General features: G+C 27.4%; 1 protein-coding gene across 10 annotated transcripts in view; it reads right to left on the bottom strand.

Moving 5' to 3' along the window:
- LOC105844737 (uncharacterized) overlaps positions 1–27668 on the bottom strand; it is a 132431-nt gene that overhangs the window by 37366 nt on the left and 67397 nt on the right. For all 10 annotated transcript variants that reach the window (XR_010640310.1, XR_010640311.1, XR_010640309.1 and 7 more), the window contains 10 exons: positions 26769–27066; positions 22673–22831; positions 21622–21747; positions 21366–21519; positions 20597–20688; positions 8424–8672; positions 7577–8296; positions 5465–5683; positions 5202–5322; positions 3795–3957 (listed from right to left, as the gene is read on the bottom strand). Coding sequence is in view for 5 of the 10 variants with exons in the window: in XM_065804199.1 (XP_065660271.1) it covers positions 3795–3957; positions 5202–5322; positions 5465–5683; positions 7577–8296; positions 8424–8672; positions 20597–20688; positions 21366–21519; positions 21622–21747; positions 22673–22831; positions 26769–27066 (2301 nt within the window). In the remaining 5 variants the exon portion in view is untranslated. The remainder of the gene's footprint in view (positions 1–3794; positions 3958–5201; positions 5323–5464; positions 5684–7576; positions 8297–8423; positions 8673–20596; positions 20689–21365; positions 21520–21621; positions 21748–22672; positions 22832–26768; positions 27067–27668) is intronic.

The following is a 27668-nucleotide window of genomic DNA, read 5'->3' as shown; positions in this document are numbered from 1 at the left end:
AAAACAAAAACAAGTACATCATAAATTACATGTATTATAATTAACTGAAATAATAAGAAACATTTTTAACTTTAAGCTTCTATTTAAACAAAGTTTAACAAAAAAAATTAATTAACCTAATAACTTTCAACTGTGTTTTATCTTAAACAAAACTTTAGAGAAACTATAAATTCATCCATACACCATACATTCATACACCATACATTCATACACCATACATTCATACACCATACATTCATACACCATACATTCATACACCATACATTCATACACCATACATTCATACACCATACATTCATACACCATACATTCATACACCATACATTCATACACCATACATTCATACACCATACACTCAGACACCATACATTCATACACCATACATTCATACACCATACATTCATACACCATACATTCATACACCATACATTCATACACCATACATTCATACACCATACATTCATACACCATACATTCATACACCATACACTCAGACACCATACACTCAGACACCATACATTCATACACCATACATTCATACACCATACATTCATACACCATACATTCATACACCATACATTCATACACCATACATTCATACACCATACATTCATACACCATACATTCATACACCATACATTCATACACCATACATTCATACACCATACATTCAGTAAATAAAGTAAATAAAGTAAAAACAAATGTTTTTATAATTCTATAAAAACTATGTATAATTATTATATTTATTTATTTTAGTTATATGATTGTATTGAAAAACAATTTATATTTTGAAAATATTTGAGGAAAAAAACTCGAGGAATAAGAGTTTTTGGAGCACTAAGAAACAGTCACAGAAAAAGAATGAGACTTAATTGAATGACAAGTAACACAAGAATGAATTTTGGTAGAGGGCACGAGATGCTAAAGATGCTAGCTCTTTAGAGATGCTAGAGATGCTAGCTCTTTAGAGCAGTGCCCATTATATTATTTGTAGAAAAGAGAAAGAGAAACAACATTACGACAGTGTGATAATGGTTGGGGGTCCAACTATGTTTACAATCCATTTTTGCACCTTGTCTAAAAGAGAAAGGGCATCATTAGAAGATCCGCCCCAGATATGGTAACAATATTCTATACAAGGACAGGTTTGAGATTTATGGAGATAGAGAATAGAATTGAGAGTAAGAAAGTGTCAAGCTTGATAAAGAGATGCAACCTTAGCAGATGCTAATTTTGAAATGGATTTGATATATGGTTTGCAAGAAAGATAGGAAGTAAGAGTTAATCCTAAAAGGTGAGGGGTAGATGACTCATCGAGTACATTACCATTCATAAATATAGGGAGATCTAAATTATTGCAATAGCAATTGGCTGAAAAAAATTGAGTTTTATCTGAATTGAAGTTCACCAGCTACTGTAAGCCCCATGGTGTAGCAGAAGTGAGATCCTTTTCAATCTCAAATGCCCCCTCTAAGCAATCAGAGAGTGTTGGCTTCTTATTACGACAAGAGTAAATGGTAGTATCATCACTAAACAATGCCACCTTAGATGTGAGAATATCTGGAAGATCGTTAATGTAAACTAAAATGAGTATAGGACCAAGAATTGAACCTTGAGGAACCCCTGAAGTTACAGAATAAGAAGAGTGCTGTCCATCGAGGACAACTTTTATACTACAATTGGAAAGGAAGGATTCAATAATCTTAAAAATGTTACTAGATACTCTGTATAAAGAAAGCTTATGGAGAAGACCACCATACCAAACTTTAATAAAAGCTTTAGAAATATCAACAGCGATGGTCTTATATTCCATTTAAGGTCTTATATTCCATTGGTCAGAAATTAAATTTCAAACTTTTTTCACCAACACAAATTTTTGATTATTAAATTTTGTTATTTGAGTTACTCATAATGAAAGTACACATTCTGATCATGTGACATATCTCATAATTTAAGTATGAGCATACTAATGCTTTTAGTGATGTGGCACTAGTGGTATGGCAATTAAACATCATTCTTTGTAACAACTTTATCTCAGTGGTTTGCTTGTTCCAAAAAAGCCTATGCAGGATTTCTCTAATTAGACTTATTTAAGCTGGATTTTACCATATTTGCTCGATTTGAAGACCCATAAAAGTATAAACACTGTTTAATAACAGCATATAACTTTGAGTAAGCAAATAAGCATTACATTGAATTATAAAAAAGTTGGTTTTTATCAGCATTGACATTATTCCTTAAAAATATAATAATGATAGTTTTCAAACAAAGTTCAAATGATTTTCAAACAAAGAATGAAAGATAGAAAAAATAATAAATAATTTTTGAGAATATAGAAAAATCAATCCATATTTTTATCACCCGAAATTCAAATGCTAAAACAGTATTTTTTTATTGAAAAATATTCTTATAATTTTAAGTAACTAAGCAATAGATCTGGAATAATAAACGTTTTACTGTTATTATAATTAACATGTAATACTTAAAATAAAAATTTGCCAGCTAATTTATAAAACAAGAAATTCTTTAAGCATTAAACTTTTGTTCTAAAAAATTTGAGCCTAACTACTTTAATTCAAACAAGAAAGGTTATACTAAATATATAAATGATATTTATACAAAACATTTACTAGCACAAATCAGATTTTTTTTTTTTTAACTTTAATTAGTCTAACAACATTTTCTTTTGTTAGAAGAACCTTATTTTATCAATTCAAATAGCATAATATTTTTTTTAATAATGAATTAATATTGGATAATTTTTTCTTATTCCAAAGATAGATTTAATGGTAAAACTCTTTAACTTTTAAATTAATTTTTTATTCATTTTTTATCATTTTGAAAAAATTTTGACTGCATAAAAAGGTCCAATACAAACTTGAGATTTCAAATTTAGACATCATTTTAATTTATAGGTTATATAGCAATTAAACACTCTAGTATCGGCAAAACAAGCAATAATTAAACTTGAAACTAAATAGTTATAATGATAAATCGCTTCAACTGAATTTTACAAGCAATATTTTTTTAATACTTAAAATAAACAATATTTTTTAATACTTATAATAATCCATCTGACCGCCACAATTGGTTTATTCAACCCTTGATGAGGTTTCTTTAATTTATTACAACTGTTAAAAGCAATTTATGTGACACAATAATAAACATCTTGAGCAATTTTTTTTAAGGTTGATGATAGATAATGTTTGCATTTTATTATGCAAAATACTTATACAATAGTGCATAAAGTTGCATTTTCAAACTGGTACTTAAAAATGCAAGAGCTAAACAAATATATTTTTATGTCAATAGTCATCAATTGATCATTATTTTAAATGGTGGGTTTTTAATGCTTTATACTTAACTATGTGTAAACTTTTGGCAACCTTCCAAAAAAATGATAGAATATGTTTACAACTACTTTCATATATTATTATTCTTTAGTTAAACTATTAGCCTTTAAAAAATTAATAATTTTGACTGCATATTAGGGTGGAGCAATTTTAATAACAAAAATAATAAAGTTGAAAAATAGACATTTCTGAAACGCAAAGATGTTTCTAAAATTTTCATAAAATAAAATAATAATTTCAAAACTAAAACTTTATTTTTTTTTGAATACCAGGTTGACATTACTTGGACCAAAAAATTTTTTTTGTATTAGGATTTCGCAAATATCTTTTTTCCCAGAGGAACCTTTTTACAAAACAAATTATTAAATCTTGATATATAAATAAAAATCATACTATAAAATATTTTTTTTGTAGCGTATGCTTTGCAAGCAGAAGTTTTACCTTAGGTACCAACCTCCACCACTATTGTCATGCCACAGTCTTACAAAATCTAAATCACCAAGAGAACTGCATGTAGACATTATAAACACATCACAACTTGATCGCTGAAAACATTTCCTAACTGGGTCTTTTAAGTGTCTCACTCCACTTTCACTTATGTCACCTATTAAAATTTATAACAAATTAATACTTTTTCTTTCTTTGGAATTTTAAAACTATTAAAATGGTAACTTTTTAAATGTTTTATTAATATTATAACAAAATAATAATATTAGAACAAATATTTTATAGTATTACATTTCATAACATTATTTTTTTGAAAAATATTTTATTTGTTAATGTGATTTATTTAACTAATATATTTTATTTAAGTTATTTAAATAATTTTAAATAAATTTAAATTTTCTTAATTTTCAATAAAGTTTAAGTTTTGTAAGAATTTAAAAAAACAAAAAAAACCATTAAAAACAAAAGTTTCAAAGTGTTTGGCCATATTTTTTAATGTAAGTTTAAAAAAAGTTAAAAAAGAATCAAAAATTTTTTAAGGTGTTTAACAGAAAATTCAGAAGAATCAAAAATCAGTTGAAGTTCAGATTAACTAAGTTCTATAAGTTCAGACCCACCACACCCATGGTGCTCAGACCCATCACACTCATGGTGTTCAGATCAATCACATCTGTGTTGTTCAGACCCACTACATCTGTGGAAGTAACATACTCATTTTGTTTCTTAACACAGAGAAAAATGTTTTTTGTTTGTCAAGGTGTGAACCAATATTTACACATTTGCAAACAAGACTGCCTTAGAAATTAGGAGAAAAAAAAACTTTTACTGTTTTTTGTTGGAAATTTAAAAATTAAAACTTGTTTTGCATCTTTGAAACTTTGTTTAAAAATGTTTTCTAAAGTTTCTACTTCATTGGTTTAAAAACTGTTTTCTTTTTTTCATTGATTTGACTGTTTTCTGATAAGAGTTATTTAATGTTTTACTTTTGACTCCACCATTACTATATTCCATTAAGTACATTTTATTGGCTTATTTATAGCGATTATCAGGTTAAACTTAAGTTGTGGTAACAACTCTCTCTCAACTCTATTACTCAAAAACATAAACCTTGATGAACAAGGGTGCAACGCAGACATGGTGAAATTTTAAATATGATATTTTGATTATTTTACTTTTTGCAAATAATTTTTAAAACCACAAAAATTAAGTCAAGTTAAACCATTTTTTTAAAGTAATTTTTGAATTTAGATAATTAATAATAACTTTAAAAACAAGAGTTTTAAATTTTGTGTTAGAATGACCACAAACCACTGACTAATAAAACTGCATAGTCAACAACAGTGTCAACAAGAATCAATTGATTTTTAATTATAAAGTCTCAACAGTAATTCATTCTCTTACCTGCAACAGTGAGAAATATGTTGGATTTAGTACCAGCATTTCTGATGCCTCCAGTATGCACTATTATCTGATACAAATAGGTTTCTCCTTCACGATTATCATACAGCGGACAAACGCCTATCTAAATATTTATAAATGTTAAAACATAATCATTCAATAAACAAATTTAACTATAATATAAATTGTGTTTTAATTGGTTGTTTTTATTTTTGAAAAGAATAAAAACAGTGAACAAAAATAAAAAATCTTCGTATAGAAGTTACCTTAGAATCGTCTTGCTTATCCATTCTTCGTGCAAATGGTAAACAAAGTAACCATAGAAGAATGACAACTGCAACAGCTACAGTTAGTATGTATCCTTGTTTAAATAGAGCTAATGAAAGTGGAAGTAGTGGGTTAGGAGCAATAAAAAATCCACCAAAAGTTGTTAAATGAGTGCATTTACATTTGGTTACCAAAAAATTAGTGGAATGAACATCAAGCTGAAATAATAATAATAAAAAAAATAATATGAAATTAATTTAAATGTAAATACAAGTAATAATAAATATAAAAAAGAAATAATATGTCAACTCAATAATATGGGTAATTTCAGCCAAGGAAATTAGTTAAACTTTTTTTCAAATAACAAAAACAAAAATTTATTGACTAGATTTGTTTTGCTAAGAATGTGTTGTTTTTTTTATTGTTTTTTATTTTTTCACGATTTTATTTTCTTGTTTTATATTTACTTTTGTTTTATTAACTGAGTTATTTAAGGGTAGATGTATTGAGGACTGATTTAGCCATAACAACAGCCAAGTATACATAAATTTAGACATAGACATAATGGAGTCAATACATCAACTGATTTAGTCATGACAGTGAAGTTACTCAACCCTGACAGCGTATACATACATCGACTGATTTATTTCGCTATAGACGCAGCTAAGGATTGATTTTTATTACCTGAGGGTTTTGGTTTGAGAAGGTAGTCTATTAGTTATAAAAGGTCTTTTTTAACTTTTTCTAACTTAAGAAATGAAGATACTTGTCATTCAAAAAAAACTTGAACATATGTAGTGTATGTGTCAAAAGAAATATGACCAATTTAGGTACACTTCTAATGTAATTACTTGAACATTTAAATATTTTGCAACATCCAGATCACTGTCAAACCCCAATGACTTTAAATTTTACAGTTTGATAACGGCATGGAAATTTAGAAAAATGTTTTAAGTATTGAAGTAACATTACATACATGCTGATTGATAAAGTTTATACCAAATCTTCATAACCTTTACAAAATTATGTATTATGTACCTTTACAAAATTATGTATTGGACATTGTTTAAATAACATGGCGTTTTAGCCAGAACCATGTTGGCTATAATGATAAAATGTTAATTTGGTGGACCAAAGTTTCTAGTAAAAATGATTCCAATCATTAGATTCTGAATTTTCTTTTTAAACAATGCAAACTAATTATTCAAACAATGAACAAAGAGTCCACTACAAAGCTTTCAATTGTTGCTAATTGCAATCGGGTAAATTAAACATTTTTTTTTTAATTAACAATCAAAAACCAAAATATTAAAAATGTAAAGAAACCTTGGTCTGGAGATAAAGAGAACACAACTTTTTATTTGATTAGCTTTATTTGATTTTTTTATTTTTTTTATTAGATTTATTTGATTTTTATTTGATTATGTCATGAAGTGTGTTTGTAAAAATTTGGTTAACTAAATTAAGTTTTAGGAAATGTCTATGATATATCTCTCTATAAACATCTTGATTTGATGAGTGGTTTTATTAAAAGACTTTCCTATTTTTTATTTACTTTCTACTCTAAAGGAATAACATAACACAACTTAAACTGTTGCTTTTTTTCATTTGTTTTTGAATCAACTCAATAAAATTTCTTAATTCTTATAATAATTCATTAAATCATCAGCCCTCATTAGGGGATACAAAAGAACTCATTTATAAACACATAAAAAACATATATTTATAAACAGGTAAAAATAGACATAAAAACAGAACATATGACTGAAAATATATATTATGATGAAGGAGGGTTAATAATGGAAATAAAAAATTTATAAACTTTTAAGGTTGACTCTTCATTCAGATTCTTTTTTGGTTTAAAATAAATTTCTGTCATAGAAAAGTGCCCAAAAAATGCCAAGAAAATGTCTAATAATAAGACTTATTCAACACTCTTTGGCACATACTTAAAGTACTTTTCCACGTGAAAATTTCCAAAAAAAATCTGAATGGAGAATAGCATTTTCAAACACTTTCAAAAAATGTTACAAAAAAAAAATTTAAAGTACTAATATAACAGTAGTCATCACGTATAGCAAGAATATATTAAATTGACAATTACATATTACCTCGCACCCATCTGACATCCATTTGTTTGTATTTTCATTCCAGTAATTACACTCAGCACAATATGATTTCATTTCGTACTCAAATTTCCCAGAGTACTCAGCTTGATCAAAAGTGTATTCATTTTCATTTAGTTTTTTATCAGGCATTGGACCAGAATAACAAAATGACAAATGTAGTTCACTATTGTTAGATGGAGCATATGTAGAACTGTTAAAATTCCACAAAACTAATGTACCATCATCATTAAGCTTAGCATCTTGATTTCTTAGAAATCCATTCATTTTATCTGTAAATGTATTAGCAAAAGTTAAGTTTTGAACAGGATTATTGTTTTTTGTCATAAAAATGCCATCTTTAGCTGAAATATTCAGCATAATATCATAATCAAATTTAGATGCAACTTTTCCATATTGAATGTAAACAATTAGGTTTGTTAAATTATTTGGATCATTTTTAAACAGAAACTTCAGTAGCATTTTACAATCTGATTTCAATGGAAGCTTAACTAGAAATACATCATTAGGCATTGATAATGATATATTTTTTCCATTCATTTTCTCCGGAATATTTTTTATGGCAATGTTAATTGGTTTTGAAGTATTAGTTACTTTTATTGGAAGACCATCAAGACCAAAAATTGAAAGACTTTGAGATTCTGTGAGAATATTTTCTGATCGATTCGTGTCCCATGTGTAAACAAGACTTTTCATTCTAACATTCTAAAGTATAAAGTAGAAACAATAAAAACAGTAACAACATGATAAATAATAAAAATAAATAACATAAATAAGATAATAAATAACAATTATAACAACAACATATATGATAACCACAACAAAGTCTTACATTAATTAGAATTTGTTTAGTTTGCATGGAGTTATTAAAGATATCGTCAACATTCGGAAACAAAAAACCACCATCAAATGAGCCAATTGAACTGTTACTCACATCAAAGGAGAAATTTTTTTTTAATTCAAAATTAAACTGCTTTGTTTCACCCATAGTAGCAATTTCACCAGGTACTTTGTAAGAATGTGCAGCTAAGAAATATTTATTCATAGAATCAAACAACTTTGAAACCATGTTTACATTCACCTAAATCAATAATAATTAAATAAAGACTTTTTAATAACTATTATATAAAATTTCAAATTTTATACAACATTGAAAACTGATTTGTGTAAAATTTAATTTGTTGCAACTCCAAGCAAAAAAGAAACAAATTGTTTGAAACGACTTTAGTAATTAAAAATTAAATGTACAAGTTTTGAATGAAATTGAATGAATGAGATGGTTTTAATATTAACTCAAATTTAATTATATCAGGTTTTACATATACAATTAAATTTTAATAAATTTATTTAAAACTCACAAAAAACAGAACTATTTTTAATTGTTAATTATTTTTCTCCTTTTTTTATTTTTTGCATATAAAAAAAGTAATAAAGTAGCTCTGGCTGGACGTGCTAAAAGTACGAGATTTATTGAAGTTATACATTTTGTTTTGATCTTTTAAGATTTTTGACTTGTGTAGTAAAATCTGTCACAATCAGGATGTTAATCTGAACTATTTAGTAACCTTATATAGATATAAAGATCAAAAAAGAGGATTAGATAAGATATTGACATTTTTTAATGAGATTTTTTTTTACCCTTTTAAACAAGACTCTTCTAGACCCAATTGATTAAGTTGATTATTAAAGTAAAAATTGTTTAAAACCACTTTTTTAAAAGCGTTTTTTTTGTACTTCTTTTATTACTCAGATTATTTAAAAACCAACTCATAACATAAATGATAAAAGTTATAAAAAAAGTTTACATGCATACATACACACATACATACACACAGACATACATACATACATGCATGCATGTATGTATATATGTATGTATGTCTGTGTGTATGTCTATACAAATTCTTTAAAGAACCTGTTGAAATAAAAAATAAAATCTTATTTTAGATATGCATTCTTTGTTTTTTGCATTTTGAATTTTTATTCTCATTCTGCCAAAAACCGATAATATATATATATATTTTTTTAATATAAACTTATTTTAAATAAAAGCATCCAAAAATGTTAGTAACGCATAGCGGTTTCTTGATGACAAGACGGTCGGTCTTCTGCAAGTTTTCCGCGTTCTTTGAAGTAATTTCTAATACTTTACAGTTTTATTATAACGCAACTTTGTAATTTTTTTTTTTTTTTAATTTTACTTACTCTGTAAAGATTCTATTATATTTTACGAATTTGTAAGGATTAAATAACAAAAAAATAAAAAATATAAAAAATAAAAAAAAATAAAAAAATAAAGTTTTATTTATATTCGTTTGTAACTCGTCTAAGCTTTCGAATATAAATTTATTAACACTTTTATTTCGGGCATGGAATTGTTATCGTTTTTCATAATTACCAAAACAGTACATCCACTTTCAGATATTACAGTTAAATATCACAAAAAAAGAGCTTAAACAGTTTAAATAAACTCAAATTCTATAGATTGACTGATATAACATTTAACACAGTTGTTAGACATTTAATACAGAAATTACTGCTGATTGCTGAGCTTTTTTCAACAGAAAATAAGCTAAAATGCATAAGGCATCAAGAGTACTATCATTCAAGCTTGATCTGAGTTTTGTAACAAAAAGATCACTGGCTGAGAAAGAACGTTCAGCCTCAACACTAGTTACTGGTATACCCATCAATGCATTATACAGCATTTCTAAGTTGTTTGTGCGAGTTTTTGTCAGCTCAAAAACGGCCATTTCCTTCAACAGTGATTTGGAACTGGTGCCCACTCTCATCCTCTTTGAACTAGAGGGACACATCAGAGCATCCTTGATAGGCTGTTCCAATTGTTCGGCCAAGGAAGATTGTCCTTCGTCAATGTTGGGTATTTCTTGACATTCTTCTTCCGATTTATCTTTATCTTCGTAGCTCTCCTCAAACAGATGACAGAATAATTTGGCAGCAGTATTTGCAAGGGCATTTCGTTTCATTTGTAGAGTGTCAAAGACATCCGTACTTTGCCCTTGCTTGTCCAAGGCCTCTGAATCGTTTAAATAAATCAATAGATTTATTATATCAGGATTTCTTCTTTCCTTTATTCTTTTGACTAACATTTCTAATAACTCTTTGCTGAAAGTTGAATTCTGCATGCTCAATTTAAGGCAAATAAACTTCAGAATCTGATCACTTGAAATCAATGTTGCATCTCGTCTACATAAAGCTTCTGTTCCCACTTTTACTGGTTCTAGGGCTGCAATTAATTCTTCAAGTGTGTTAAATTCTTCATCGGAGAAGCTTATTTCACTAGAAATTTCGATCAAGGACATCTTGATAGGCTTCTTTGGCTTAACAAATCAAGACATCATGTCCACCAAACTGTTCCACCTAGTTTTTGAGTCAAGTATAAGTGATAATTCTTTTTTAAACTCAGCTAGAACGTGCTTTTGAAGAATATCATTGTTTTTGACAGGGGACTTGCGAAACAGGCGTACACAACATCTTACTTTTGAAATAATGTGTCTCAGATCTTGACGGACTTCAGGGGGTTGATCATCTTCAATTACTACCTGAAAGTATCAGTAATTAAGATGATTTTTTTAATAAAAATAATCTTATTTCGATGCCTTATACTTTTGAATAATTATATATAATACTTACCTGTAATCCAACACCTTCTTCATCTTCGTAATCGATGTAGTCAGATATGGAAATATCATCAAGTGCAAAATCTTCTTCTTTATCGAGATCAGGAATGACTTCTTGGACCGGAGTTGTTTTGTATAAAACATCACAGACTGCTAAATGGATGCCATGTGCCAAGCACAATTGATGGGTTGGTAAAATAGTTTTTCCGAATTTTTTCATTACAGCAGCTCCATCAGTTGTAGCTGCCACAATATCAGAGTCCAGACAAATTCCAAATTCTTTTAGCTTTTCTCTAACAATGGTCACAGCTTTATCCGCTGGCATTGAGCCAAAAATTTTTACCATTCCCAAATTCCAATGCCGATTCTTGACATGAACATTGATTTAATAAACCTTCTGTTACGAGATGATGTGTATTCATCAAGAGTAATGCTAAAACAAATTTTGTCTTTTCTTCAAACTGCTTTTTATAAATGTCTTTAACCTCAAGACAGTGCTTCATAATAATTGCTTTGATCGATTTTGCATCTTTTGGCAAGTGGTATCCTTGAGCTCCCAATGCCGCTCTTAAACGTTGACTTTATGCCAGTACTCGAATTGGTAATCCATCAATGGCGACTAACTCGGATAAGACAACTGCCAAGGAATCTTTTTGGGTCACAAAGAAGTGATCAATTTTTCCAACTTTTTGTTAAACTTTGGCTGATACTTGTTTCATAGTATCGGCCTCGATATGATGCATTAATTTGAGATGAGATCTCATACCACTGGTAGATCCACCTTTGCACTTGATTTCTTTGCTACAAGTTTTGCACTTCGCCAGCTGCAGATTCTTGCTGTGTAAGAAGTGCTTCCATACCTCGGAATTATTGTTTCCTGCAACGAAGGTCATCTTCGTGTTTATTGCTTTTTCATCAAAGAACTGCTTTCTCTCACTGTGTTGCGTCTTTTAGGAGTTGCCAAATTAAAATGAAAGCAAAATACCAAATTTTTTAATTAACAAAATATCATTTTTAAAACCGTGGTAATAGATTGAGAAAAAACCGGTAACGGTAATTTTTGGGAATAAAAATTACCGATAAAAACCGGTTTCTCATTACCGGTTTCCATGCCCTACTTTCATCGGTCAAAAAAGTTGAAGAATTTTTACTCAACTCCTTTATTGCAGTTTCTATCGGTAATAAGACATTTAAAACGCGTACACGAAATAAATGTGAAAGTAGAAAAACTTCTTAAAAAAGGTACTTATCAATTATTATTGAGAACTAAACAATAATTTTAATGCATTGATATAATAAGATAAAATATTTCAAATAAAAAAATAGTTATTTCTGTACGTATCTAATACAATTTCCAACTTTTGCTTTGGTGGTACCCATAATCTTGAGCACAGAATAACAATTAAAACTATTTGATGCTTTTTGATGACATTTTCAAATCTTTTAAATGAAATTTATAAATCTTAGGCGTTTCTACATAATTTTTTTTTTGTTTAATAATTGCACAGCACTTTTCAATAACTCTCATTTTCAGGGCTATTTGGAGGACTTGCCTTTTTTTAGACACAACTCTCGTGTCATTTTATTTACAACATTCCATAGCCAGTTTACTATATTGACATAAAACTAAGTCAGGTCAAACCGTGGCTACTGTCATGTGATTTAATGAGAGGTAAAAAAGATTTGTGTAAACACTCTTTAACATATACTTTACCAGAAAATGTGTGGCATTTACTAGAAATAGAGTGCTGGTTATTTGCCACTCCTGCAAATAGCATGCCAAATCAAGGCTTTTTTAGCAAACTTATCATATTTTGCGTATTTTAATATCTTATCTGCTTTCCTCTATATTTGGCAATATATTAAAGAGCACCTGAAATTTGCTGACAATTGTAATTGATATAAGTTTCACCACCTTCAATAATACATATCTTTAATAGTAATAATAATGTAATAACTTCAATAATAACTTCAGTAACAATAATACAGAAGTTTTAAAAATAAAATTGTTATCCAGCTTTTAGCAGCCGGTTCTTACACTTTTTTTTTGAGTTTATGAATGATTAAGCATTTTTTGTGATTTAAAAGACCATTTCAAACTTTTGCTCCAAAACTATGAGAGAATTCGCATTTTATCGTGTTTCCTAATAGAGAGGCTTGGATTAATCTTAAAACTGATAACCAGTTTTCTAACCACTTTTATATCTTGAAAACCTTTCTTTCTACCACCGACAAATTTGCTTTTGATCAATTTTTTTTGGGAAAAATGTTAAATAACACAACTAACGGTGTAGGGATGTACTTACAACTATTTTGCTATGGAATTGTAGCTTATATTCCAATTTTCTAAATATTTGTGTATAATTTATTTTCTAAAGTCTTCTTCTTTTGTCCTTTATAAAACTTATTTTGTAAATGGAAAAATAAGATATTTTTTTTAAACTGCAACATGTTATAATAAAATTTAAAAAAATTAAAAATATATTAATAAAAAAACACTGAAAAATTTACACATTTATTTCGTGTACACGCTTTAATGGTTCTTCTAATGTTGATATATATCTTTTGTTGCCCTAATTTATTTAAAGTTTTATTTATAGGATTCTTTATTTGAAGAAATTGTTTGAGCATGGGTATTAATGAATTCCACCGAGTTTTGAAATCTTACACCTATTGCAATGTCAAACAGACAGTTTGTTCATTAACATACTCTTGTAAAATGTTGTTTTTGACTGAAGAGAATTTTATAATTTTAATAATTCATCTGATATTTTTATAGCTTCTTGAAAATCTTCAGTGAGATTTATGATTTCAATGTCTTCCTCAAGCTCGCAGATTATGTATGCATCTTCAAAACTATTTACATTCAACTCATCATCAATGCTTTTGACAGTTTCACCTTCACTATCTTCGCTAACAGCTACATATTCTATTACTTCTTTATTTTCTTCACAAATTATTGATTTTTGTTTTTTATACAGTACATCAGTCATTGCTAAATGCAAACCGTGGTTATAACAAAGTTGAGATATGATGCTTAATAGTCTTTCATACTTGACCATAACGGCGGCTCCATCTTGTATTGATGATATTATATCTGATTTAATATCAATTTCAAATTCTTTCAACTTTTTTTCAACATATAGCTTTGTTTGTTAAGCATAACATGTACTTTTTATGTGAACTAACCCCAATACATACAATTATTAAAAATGGCATGAAGTGTAACATTCAGATATCTATTCATAGAGTTTCATTTAGTCATTCATTCAGTCCACTTGTCTACAAGTAGTGAGAATTTAACGTTTTTTTCCTTTAGATCCTTGATAATACTGTTTCTTTTTTTTTTTTCTTTCATAAAATTTTAAAATACACTTTGTTACAGTAGTAAGATTTTTCACTATAAAATTTATTAATGAATTTTATAGTAAAATCACAAGCCATTAATGGGGATGGATGAATAAGGATGGATGAATAAAGATGGATGAATTAAGCCATTAATGGGAATGAATGAAGGAGGATGGATGAAAGAGGATAGTTTTTCAATTGAAAAACCATCCTCTGCTACACATCGCATTAAAATTTCCTCCAATGTTTTAATTTTGATATACTATTGTCAGCATAAGTATTTTTAAACTTTTTTGATGTCGATGGTTCACTTGTTTACAACTTGGTTCACCTTGTTTACAACTTATCTCTAATGGATTTTTAGTAGCAGCAGATAGGCAGATGAATTTATAAAACTCTAATGAATTTAAAAATGATTAAGAAGTGGTGTTGTAGATGATCCTTTACATCCTAGTAGTTTACTGCAATGCTTACAGAAAGCAATATTACATCTCTATTTTTTTGATTTCTCTTAAAATGGTTCCAAACTTCAGATTGTTTTGACATTACTACAACTCTTAAAGTTTAAGAAATCAAAAATTCAATTATAACTTTATGATGTAAGTAATATATCTAGAGTGAAATATTAATCTAGAATTTTGTGTAATAAGTCACTTTTTAAACTAAATATTTATACAAATATGCATATAACTTGTTGTATGACTAACTTAAAACTAACTGGAAACTGTTATTACATGATAATATAGCTTGAAATAATAATAAAAAAATAAAATAATATAAATCATATAGCAAGCGAAAAAAACTAAAAGCAATTTAGTAAAAGACAAAAGCTGTTCAAGAATGTTACTGATTGTTATTTGTTATAAATCATTAAAAAAAAATTACTAAAAAACCTTTTAACTTAAAATTAAATCTAAAAAAAAAAAAATTAAATAATAATTAGTAATAAAAAAATTAAAAAAATAGAAAATAATATTAGAATATTAAAAATATTTAATTTATAATCAAACGCATCTACTCAATATTACATTAATGTAATATTGAGTAGACACAAATTATTGTGCTTAAACAATTGAGCTACAAAGTGTAACAACAAACAAATGTTACAAAGAGTAGAAAAAACTAAACTAACATATAATAAAATAAAAACTTATATTTATTTTGGGTAAATATACTAAACTTATTTAAAAGAATGTAATTTTAAATTAAACTTTCCATGTTTTTATTTCCATGTTTAAGTTTCCCGACATATTTTAAGTGATCAAAAAATATATTTGGATTTACGAATATTCAAAATAAGACTAATTATCCGGATAATCAGATATTCGGATATCCGGATTGGAAATCCATTATATTGTACTAAATATGAAATTTTATCAGCATTGGAATGTATGTATTCATGTTTTTAATACTAAATTTAATATTGAATTTCAGAAACCGAAAAAAGATCTATGTGGTACGTGCTAGCAATTTTGCATTATTGAAAATGCAAATTAAGAGCGATTCAACAAGTATAGCAAGCATATTGCATCGAAGAATGAAACAAAGATAAAAAGAGGTGAAGATCGAAAGATGAATTCTTCTACCACAACTACAGTTGTGGTATGTATGCTGAATAGAGTTTACAAGAATCTTCCTAATTAAAAAAAAATCATACTTAGGTAATGATGTAAAAGTTAACATTAACTGTAATTTCCTTTTCTGTCAAACATTATGTGATGCTTATTATGGTTATTGCTACGGTGTGTAACGCAACAACTCAAACAACTTTAACTATAAGATGCTAAATTTGTGTAAAAAGAAATCAATCAAATGCACTAAAATTTAGGGTTATTTATTCTTTTAATCCGTATCAAAGTTCGAATCTATCCTATAAATTGCTTATGGAGTGTCTTCTGATAGAGAACTTTAGTTTTTTACACCGTACGACTACATCAATAATGCTTTTTGTGTGGTTGTTTTTTTAAATTAAATCAAAGTTTTATGTAAAAAAACCCATTTTTTCTTTTTAATAACATGCAAAGTTTAATACGTAAAGTTTTATATAGTAAACCCAATACAAGTTCTTCTCAATATTTAAAGACTTTTTGTTACTTTAAAAGTAAGGCTAAGGTGAGACTAAGGTTTTGACTTTTATGCAGCATGAAAGTTAAAGTAAGATTAGCGTAGTTTAGTTAGCATTGCTTATAAATATATTCTTGTCAGGTGTATACATTAGCATTATCGGAAAAAAGCAAAAGAGGAAAATCATCCATTGATTTTTTGAGTATCTTTTTTTCTCTTTTTTTTGTCTTTACCAGACTTCTATGCATCCTTCTCCTTAGAAAAATTATACTTTTGATCAAAAGTACTAAAACTAGTTTATGCTGCTCGATTCAATATAATACGTGTGCTGTATTAGATTGCCGTAATAATATTTTCTTAAAAAAAATACTTGATAATTCTGCACTACACACTAAAAAAAAAAAGGTAAAAATTTCTACCTTAGGGTAGGATATGTAATATACCCTTTGTAAGGTATAATTTTCTACCTTTTAGGGTAGAAAATTATATTAAAAACAATTATTTGTCATACAATTTTCTACTACAGTCATTTTAAAAACTTCTCTGGTGATGGTTTTTCTTATACGAAAGACTACTAATATTGTTCCTTGAGAAATGACTTATTTTAATTTCGTTCTCCATCCTGTCTATTATACCTCCTTGGTTATACTAAAAAGTTATTTGACATATGAATATATATATATATATATATATATATATATATATATATATATATATATATATATATATATATATATATATATATATATATAGGGAAAGGTGGGGGTGGGGGGTTAGGGATGGGGAAGGATAATCTACGCTCCCCACCCCCCCATCCCCCAAAGAAGGTGATTTTCAAGATTTTCAAGTTATAGTTGGTTTTTTTATGAATTTAGTCGGCTAGTCGGGTGTTCGATACAATTCAGTAGCGTAAATCTTTTTTTTCTATATCTATCTTTGATTTTGATCTATAATTGCATAATATTTATATTTAATATTATTTCTTTGTTTTATATTTTTATATTTAGGTTAAAACTGAAATGTTTACTGTATTAGGCATCCTATACTTTGTTACTATTTAAAAGTTGAGAAACATTAAAAATGAAACTATTCTCAGATGCAGGTAACATTTTTGATGAAAAAGGAGCTCGTTTGTTGCTAAAAACTGGATAGCAACTCTTTTTGCACCACAATATTCCTAAGCTTTAAGAAACCTTTCCATAAGTGATTTCTAAAAATAAAATTATGCAAAGCTACAGTTACGCGGTCTAAAATAACTATATTTTTTCGCTTGTTGAGCTTTCTTGTGTTGACTTGCTCAAATAACGGGTGATGCGGAAGTTATCGGACAAATCCTAATTTCATTATTTGAGCATAATAATTAGTTTTTGTGGTTTATCTTTGATTTTATCACAAAAACTGATTATTATTTGAGCATAATAATCAGTTTTTGTGGTAAAATGATGTTAAATGCAGCTGAACGAGAATCTTTTCAAAAGCGACTAAAAATGTTTTTTGTAAATAAACCTCATATATAAAAAAAAAAAATCGTAAATCATTTTGAAAAGGAAGGATTTGCTCGAAGTACAATATATGATAACCTAAAAAGACTTGAAACTGTTCAATCATTTTCTGATAGAAAGCATTCTGGTCGTCGGACATCCTGGACTAGAGAAAAGAAAGCCGAATTAACGAGACTTGTCAACAATCGAAAAGGGGTCAGTCAGAGAAAAATAGGCATTAAATTCGGTGTAAATCAATCGACAATTGGTTGTCAGTTAAAAAAAATGAATATCAAATATAGAAAACGTGAAAAGACTTCAAAATACACTATAGAACAACAAATAAAGGCAAAGAAAAGAAGCAGGAAACTAGTTAACCAACTCTATAACACAAAATCGCTTCTAGTCATCAATGACGAAAAATACTTTTGTTTTGCAGGGGACAACATGCCTGGAAATTCTGGATACTATACAAACAACAAAAAGACATGCCCAGAAAGTGTTCGTTTTATAGGAAAAGAGAAATTTCCAAAAAAATTATTAATGTGGATAGCCATATCTGACCGTGGTATGTCCGAGCCATTGTTTCGCATTTCCAAGGCTGTAGCGATCAATTCATCAATCTATATTAATGAATGTTTAGAAAAACGACTTCTTCCATTTATTCACAAGTATCATGGAGACTTTAACTATTTGTTTTGGCCAGATTTAGCAAGTTCTCATTATTCTAAAGATTCTCTAAATTGGATGGACCAATATGTCTATTACGTTGATAAAGAATCCAATCCCCCAAATGTGCCTCAAGCACGACCAATTGAAAATTTTTGGGGACATTTGACACAGAATGTTTACGAGGGAGATTGTCAAGCTTCAACAGAGCAAGTTTTGATTGATCGCATTAAACTAAAACTACAAGAAATTGATTTAAACTTTTTACAGTCGCATATGAAAGGCGTCAGAGCAAAATTGAGATCAATTGCAGATGGTGGTGTTTTTTCATATAAAAAATAATATATTTTTATTAAAAGATAAATGGTTTATTTAAAAAAAATATAATAATAGTTTGTTTTTTTATTTATAAATAAGTTATTGACGTTTTTATTTTGTCCGATAACTTCCGCATCACCCGTTAGATGACTTTTTAATATAAAGTTTATATTAAAAAGTCTACATGTTTATAATAAATATAAAGAACTATTATTACTTTAGTACATACATCGACTATCTTATAGTCTGCTGCAAAAAGGGAGTGCTGCTACATCGATTAACCAATAGCCTATTGCTACAAGAGAGTGTTGCTACATCGAATATCTTATAGCTTGCTACTACAAAGAAGTACTGCTACATCAACTAAGGGTTTGGCATGGGGCAACAATATTTTTTTTTTTATTATTTCAATTAAAATTCCTAATGTTTAAAAAGCCTCCACTGACGAGAGCGCAACAAGCGAGAAAATGAAACTATTATAGACCGCTTAACCGTAGCTTTACCTAAAATTACATTGTGTTTGTTAAGAATTTTGTATTTTTTACCTAGGTTTACTTATAGTTCTTCATTTCACTGTATGACAATGATTTTTGATTTAATTTACACAGTAAATTAAATCAAAAGTAAGTATTTCCGACCGAAATTCCGGTCAGAACGGAATTCTGGTACATCCCTACTATTTATAAGTGTTGTTATTCGGGTTTTCAATTTTCATTTTGTTTTTGGCCGTGGTTATTGTTCCGACACCAAATCCCAAAGTAAAATGGCTATTCTTTTAAATTCTTGCGACATAAATGGCTATTCTTCCTACATAAATGGCTATTCTTCCGACATAAATGCGCAGTATTCATAAGCATGTTTGCTAATCAAATTTTTTAGCGAAAATAATAAAATAAGATTATTTTTGCTTTTTTTAAACGAAATCATTATTTGTACGCACGTACAAATAAGGTTTACATAATAGGACTCTTATTTGTAGGCGAAAAATGTTTACATACTTTAATTTTTCGTGCAGTCATTATATTGATGTAATTCAATGTATGTTAAATTCTTAAATTAAATTAAATTGAGGCGCGACTGTTACGATAGCAGGTGCAAATCCTTATAGGGGAGATTTTTTATTTTTTATTTTAATATTTTATATCTAAGTTTTATGTTTTTTAACTATTGTTGTTGTTTATTTATAGTTATATTTATTATTTAATTTCATCTTTCAAAGTTTTTTTATAGAATAAGTGCATTAATGCATACATAAATTGACTGATTTAGATGTAGTCACTGTGGAGTATACTGACATAAATAGATAAGATTTAAAAAATAAAATATTATTTATATAATTTTGCAACATTTTCCTGTTCTATAACTCTATTCTTTTTTTTCTAGTAACTCCAAACTTAACAATAGTTGCTTGCAGCCTTGTAAAATCAAATTCAAATTCAAATTCAAAATCAAATTAAAATTAAAAAAAAAATAAAAAAACTTACAGTAAGATTTGACAATGCTGCTGAAGTTGTTGTTGTTGCAGTTGTTTCAGTAGCAGATGATGTTGTTTTATTATCAGGAATAAATGACAATCCTGTAATTTATAAATACTTGCATTCACGTCAAAAAATATATATATATATATATATAAATTATGTTAGTGTATTCTACAAACAGGGTGCTCAATGTTCTTTTGAGCAATAATAAATTAGAAATAATAAATAAAATATATACAATTTTCTAAGTTCATAGCTTCATTTTTAGGCTTGCATTTATTATACTGTATTTGATTCTCAAGTTTTTCTTTCAAATTTTTTAGGTTCCATTTTCGACATTTTTATATGTTCCCATTTTATATTGAACTTAGTACAATTGGGCATTATAATAACAAATGCCCATGCAATATAAAATGGGAGCAAGTAAAAATGTTCAAAGTTTTACTCTAACTATTAGAGACTTTACTTATTAGACACCAATATATTGAAATTTTAAATGGTAGAAGAAAAAAAAGTGCATATTTGAAATTAAAATGAGATATACAAAAATTGTTATTCTTAATTTTATAATATTGTTATTATTATTGTTTTTTTTTCATGATTATTATTATCAATTAAATTTAAACTTATATAATTATAAAATAGTTTGAAATCTCTAATTCAACTCTTACATTTTTTTGATTAAACTTTATTATTAAAAAGGTATTGCACTTGGGTCAGTATAATTTAAAAAAGTCAGAAACAAACTTGAAATAGAATTTAAAATGTATTGCACCTGGGTCAGTATAATTAAAACTAGTCAGAAACAAACTCGAAAGAGAATTTAGAAGTGATTGAGTCAGTGTATCAAAACTATCTGCTCCAAAACCTTTCAAATTTTGTTTGGTGAGATATCCAGACAGCCGTTCCACAATATTTGCGGCCTGACTCTAAAAAGTATATTAACAATATTTGCGATTTTAAAAATCTATTTAAAAAATATCAGTACATAACTATTATTTAATGAAATTTCAATCAAGATATTAGATTACCTGAGCCTGTGAAGAAATTTCTGATGGATATTTTATTGATAAAACCAAACCATCACTTACAGATTTAAAAGAACTTAAATCAATAATGGGGATGTTGTTAATCAAACCAATAACTTGTGTGCGCAACTATAAAGTATATACATGTAAATAAAACTTGTAAAAATATGAATGAATCCAAATATGGCTATAAAATTCAGTAAATAAGAAAAATCTACAAATTTGTTGCTACAAAGATTTGTATAATTTTTATTTGTAAAAGAATTTGAATCTGGCTTAATAAAAAAAACTTTCATAAATAAATAAAAACAAGAGAGTCATCTAATAATAATGTAATCATCAAATAATGGAACTATTGGATAAAATGGAATTTTGACATTCATATATGATAAATAACATAACTTAATCAGATATAAAAAAAAATTATTTAAATAGTTTTAGAGTGTTTACAGATGTATATTTAGTTTTGGTTTTAGAAGCAACTATAACAAATTATATGTTTTTTAACTATTTTGAGCTCTCTATGTAAGTTTTTATTTGTTCTGATAAGTTAATGCTAAATCTGATAAATAAATGTTAAATTCTGATAAATAAATATTTAAAACAAAATAAAAAGAAAAAGAATAATTTTTAGTTTTTGGGGATCTCCATCCAGGAACTTTCAATATTTGGGGATCTCTATCCAGGAACTTTCAAGATTTGGGGATCACCACCCAGGATCTTTAATCTTTTAAAATATTTACTAGATTAGAAATTTTTACTAGATTAGAAATTAAAATATATAAAGAAATATTTAAATAAAGAAGTAATTAAAGAAATATTTTAATAAAGAAGTATTTCAAGAAATATTTTAATAAAGAAATAAAGCAAATATTTAAAGAAATTAAAATATTTACTAGATTAGAAATTAAAATATTTACTAGATTAGAAATATTTTAGGGGAATATGCATTTAATGAATCCATGTTTACACAATATAAGTGTACTAATTTAAACTTACTACTAGTTTAAATATGTTAAAAACTTGGTTTTTATTATTATAAGTAAAATCATACCTCACTATTAGATGTTGATGAAATGTTATTCAAACTTGAAGAATTTCTGTTTGAAGTGGAACTTATGGCCTGAACAAGGTTAGAAACACTCTGTGTATCATTCAAATTAACATCAGTTAGCAAGTCAGTTATATTCAAAAGTTTTTTATTTGGTTTTACCTAAATACAAGTTAAAAAGCATATTATAAAATCATCAACTTTTATCAGATTAACTAAATAAAATAGTCTAAATAAAAATGTACTTTAATAAATTAACTATGTTAGGAGCTCAACACTGATTGGCTATAATGACTTAATTCCTGTTAGATACTCAACACTGATTGGTTAATGATTCCAGTGATGTTTTATAGTTTAAGTGGTTTTTCAAAAGATTTAAATAATTCATATTTTAATAAGAAAGTTTACTATATTAAAAAAATTGGTATTGGGTTTTTTTTTTAAATGGAAGTTCAAGTGATGTAAATGGAAATTCAAGTGATGGTGTTAAGTCAAATGAAGTAATAATGTCTTTAAAATGGTTAAAATCACCAGAATTACCTATAGCAATTTTTGACCAGGCTGAAGAAAATGAATGTAGTAATGCAAAGCATTTATTAAGTGAAAGTTGTAATAAATTTGCTAAGCGAGACAAATATAAAACTTAATTGATGTAAAAAAAAAAGTTGATACTAAAGCATGCAAATCTGAATTTGAATTGCATTGAAAAGCAGTTTTATTGTCCCAGAAATCAAGCCAAAGTCAAGTTAAAGTTAAAGATGGGTTGCATGATGATGATGCTAAATTGAATGGCATAGAAAAGCAGCAATGTCATCTGATAAAAGTCAAGCTAAAGTTAAGTATGGTTTAAATGATTTTGACTTGATTGAGTTGCATAGAAAAGAAGTATTATCCTTCCAGAAAAACTAAGCCAAAGACAAGGAAAAATTAGATAAATGTGAGTTACCTGAGATAAGAAAAAAAGATGTGAGGCTGTAACAAATAAGCATATAAATAATGTAGAGACATTAAAGGATGATCAAAATGCAGCAAACAGTCCAAAAGAGCCTAAAATAGTAAAAACTACAACAACAATATTACTGAATGTGATAATCAGTGACCAAATGGATTCCAGAAAATGGATTTTTGCTTAACTTAAACAGAAGAGTAGCTGTCATATTCAAATTATAGAAAAATAATTGGTAAATTTAAAAATTATATCAAAATTGCTTTTTGTAAATGCTTTTTTGAAATGCTGCATTAAACAGTAGATGCCTTAACAAAGCATAATAAATAAAAAAGAGGTGAGATAAAAATACGAATTAACAGAAGTCCAGAAAAAAATAAAAAGTTACTTAGGAGTGAAATAATAAGTTTAACATAATAAAGTGTAAGAAATATTAAAAGAATAAAAAAATATATAACCAAGGACAATAAAAATGACAATAAAAGTAATTAGTATTCATGGACATGAATACCTGAATTATTAAGTGGCTAAGTGTATAAAAGAGTAATATTATTTGTTTTGTAAATAGGTAGTGAAGCATATGTTTTTAGCAAGATAAACTGATAAAAGTTAGAGATAAATATGTGTCTTATGAATATCTCATAGATGCTTATGTATAAATGGATGCATCCATAAATGCCAAAGTATCCATCCTAGATTAGTATTCCTTAAGATTATCAACTCTGGGTGTACACCAGGGATCTTTTAGACAAAGTTTGTGTTATTAAATTATGGATAACACATCATTATTGTCATAATATGTTATTCAATTTTTAACAAGGTTAGCCAAATGAATATTTAGGTATTTATGAAAATGTGTTTGAAAAAATTGGATTTCAAAATTCAATCAAATACAATCAAAGTTAGCTACAGTTGCACAAAAAATCTGATATACAATTTCTAAATATATAAAGCTTATTAGTGACTTATTATCATGAACTTATTGTGACTGAAAGTTCGTTTGTGTTTGTCCTATGAGTTAGGATGAACACAAGTGGAAATTTCAAAAATTATGAAATGTTCAAGGCAAGCAGCACAAAATGCTATAAATAGATTTAAACAAACTGTCTCTGATGAAAATAAGAGACAATTTGTTTAAATTAGGAAAAAAAAATACACTTTTTCATGGAAACAAAATCAGGAAAAAAACACTTTCTCCTGGAAACAATTACTTCCCAAATAACTTCAAAATAGGACTAAAATTTTTCTAAAGAACAATATGTAGGACTAATAACAAATTGAAATTTCAACTGTTAAAAGATACTTAAAGAAAAGTAATTTACATGGGAAAAGGCCAAAAACAATTGCTCACTGAGCGTCATAAGAAACTTATTCTGGAATGAGCAAAAGCGAACAAAGATACACATTTAGCAATCGGGTCAAAATTACTTGGTCAGATAAATCAAATATAGAGGTAAGCAGGTTATATTTTATGTTGTAACCAAATCACAAAAAACCAAATCACTTTAAAACAATTCCTTTAATAACCTGAAAAATCTCATATTAAAAAATACAATGTCAAAGTTACATTTTTTTTACTCTTTGACCTTGATTTTTTGACAACCTTGAGGTGCCTTTATGAGACAGAGACCAGGCATAGCTTTTGAGCCAAAACCATTTCCCTACAATCAAATTTGGCAGTGGTAGCATAATCATTTAGAACTACATGGCCACCAGTGGTGTGGGTGAAATGTTTATATGTGAGGGAAGGATAAAGGTAGAGTACTACACTTCCATGCTCAATAAAGTTTTAATGCTGTGAATATTGAAACTATTCAAGGAAGATATCCCAGAATATTATTTTTAGGAGCTTAACTTACCATGCCACAAAGGTCAAAAACTTTTGATTAGTTTGCAGAGACAGCTATTTCAAGAGGAAGCTGTCTATTTATAGATGTAAACCAAAAAGAGCATTTAAAGAAAAAGGTTCTAGCTGAATGAGAAAAAATACAAGCAAATCTATTAAGGGATCTTGTAAACACCATGTCCAAAAGATTGCATGCAATAAACAAGGCAAAAGGGAGTACAACCAGATCTTATATAAATAAAACATTTGTTTAAAATTATTACCTACCAAATAAACATTCAGATTTGCTACTTGTTTATTTTCTTTTAAAACTTAAATAAAATATAGGCTACTCCATACATTTAAGCATATCTGTATATATATATATATATATATATATATATATATATATATATATATATATATATATATATATATATATATATAGATCTATAGTTTGTTGTCTTTGGGAAGAGCGGAAGGAAAAAAGTGATTCCTACGCCAACACATACGTCACTTTTAATTACTTTTGACTTTCGTCCAACATTTGCGTGTTGGACGAAAGTAAAAACCATTAATTTAATTACAAATAAATCGTTTTTTAAAAAAACCACAAAAACGCAAATTTAGTTGACCAGAATGTTTTAAAAACATTCTGAATGTTTTTAACAATATAAACAATGTTTTTATTTTTATTTTTTTTAATAAAATGTTTTTATTTTTAATTTTTTTAATAAAATGTTTTTATTTTTATTTCTTTTTACTGTAAATCATGCGCGGAGTGTTGCTACATCGACTATCTTATAGCCTGATTCGCAAGGGAGTGCTGCTACATCGACTGACAAATAGCCTGACTCGCAAGGGAGTGCTGCTACATCGACTGACAAATAGCCTGACCCGCAAGGGAGTGCTGCTACATCTACTATCTTTAAGCCTGACCCGCAAAGGAGTGTTGCTACATCGACTGAGGGTTTGGTTGGGGCAGGCAGTCTATCAATTAATAAAAAAAATAATTCCGGTCTTGCATTTTAATTTTTACTTTTTGTCAACAAAATATGGAAATATTATATATATATATATATATATATATATATATATATATATATATATATATATATATATATATATATATATATATATATATATGTATATATACATACATATATATATACACATATACACTTAAGCATAGGTGTATATACGAACACACACATGCATATATATATATATATATATATATATATATGTATAATATCTTATATATTTTATATATATATATATATATATATATATATATTTTAATATATACAAATAAACTATAAAACTACCTTTATAGTAATATTCTGTTCTGTGTAAGCATTATACTTATTGCTAACTCTTAAAAAAATTATGATCTTGTAATCATTCTTTTGGTCACCAGGCCCCATCACAAAGTTAACTAAACTAGGTTGATCTATAGTTTCTGCATTTAATAATGGATAATCCACAGAGTTTGTACTACTGAGATTCATGCGCTCAATCTGGCCATTGTCATAATAAAAACGATAAAAAAGCAATCCATCAGCATCTCTCCAACCATAACAAACAATTGAAAACTTTGTATCCAGGGCATAACCTGAGGTTGGACTATAATAAAGAAACATAGTGTAAAAAAGCTAACAAAATAATTTTAAAAAAAAGGAAACTTAGGGATTAAACAACAACAAAAAAAAATTCTTAAGTACTTGGAAAGTGCATCATGTATATTTAAAAACCTTACTTTCTCTACCTTTGTTATTTATTCCTGTAAAGCAAGTTTCAAAAATAAAGATGTTTCTAAAATATTAGTGGTCATTCATAAATAGTTATTAAACAGTAACAGCATTAATATTGTGATTTAGATTTTAATCACATTGCAATCTTTAATTGCATCCTCAATCAAATACTTGGCAGGTGTCAGTAGTTATTTCATTTTCGAAAGAAGTGGAAAATCTCTCAATGACAATTATAAAAGTAAGTAATAATAATAACTTTTAATTAAAAAAAAAAATGACTTTTATGATGATAGAGCCATTGTTTAACATCAATGCAAGAGATTTTGAGAACAAGTTGAGGCACAACCAATCAATTCCGTGTGATACCTCTGCTGTATAAGAGGATTTGAAATTCAATAAGACGATCAAAGGTATTAGTTGCTTATTATATTTTTCAAAGATTTAACCAATTGAAATAACATATCTACATATTTT

Source organism: Hydra vulgaris, chromosome 08 (assembly GCF_038396675.1).
Source record: "Hydra vulgaris chromosome 08, alternate assembly HydraT2T_AEP".
In the NCBI taxonomy this organism is placed as follows: Eukaryota; Metazoa; Cnidaria; class Hydrozoa; order Anthoathecata; family Hydridae; genus Hydra; species Hydra vulgaris.
The sequence above is the reverse complement of the archived record's forward strand: the minus strand, read 5'-3'. Positions and strand labels throughout refer to the sequence as shown.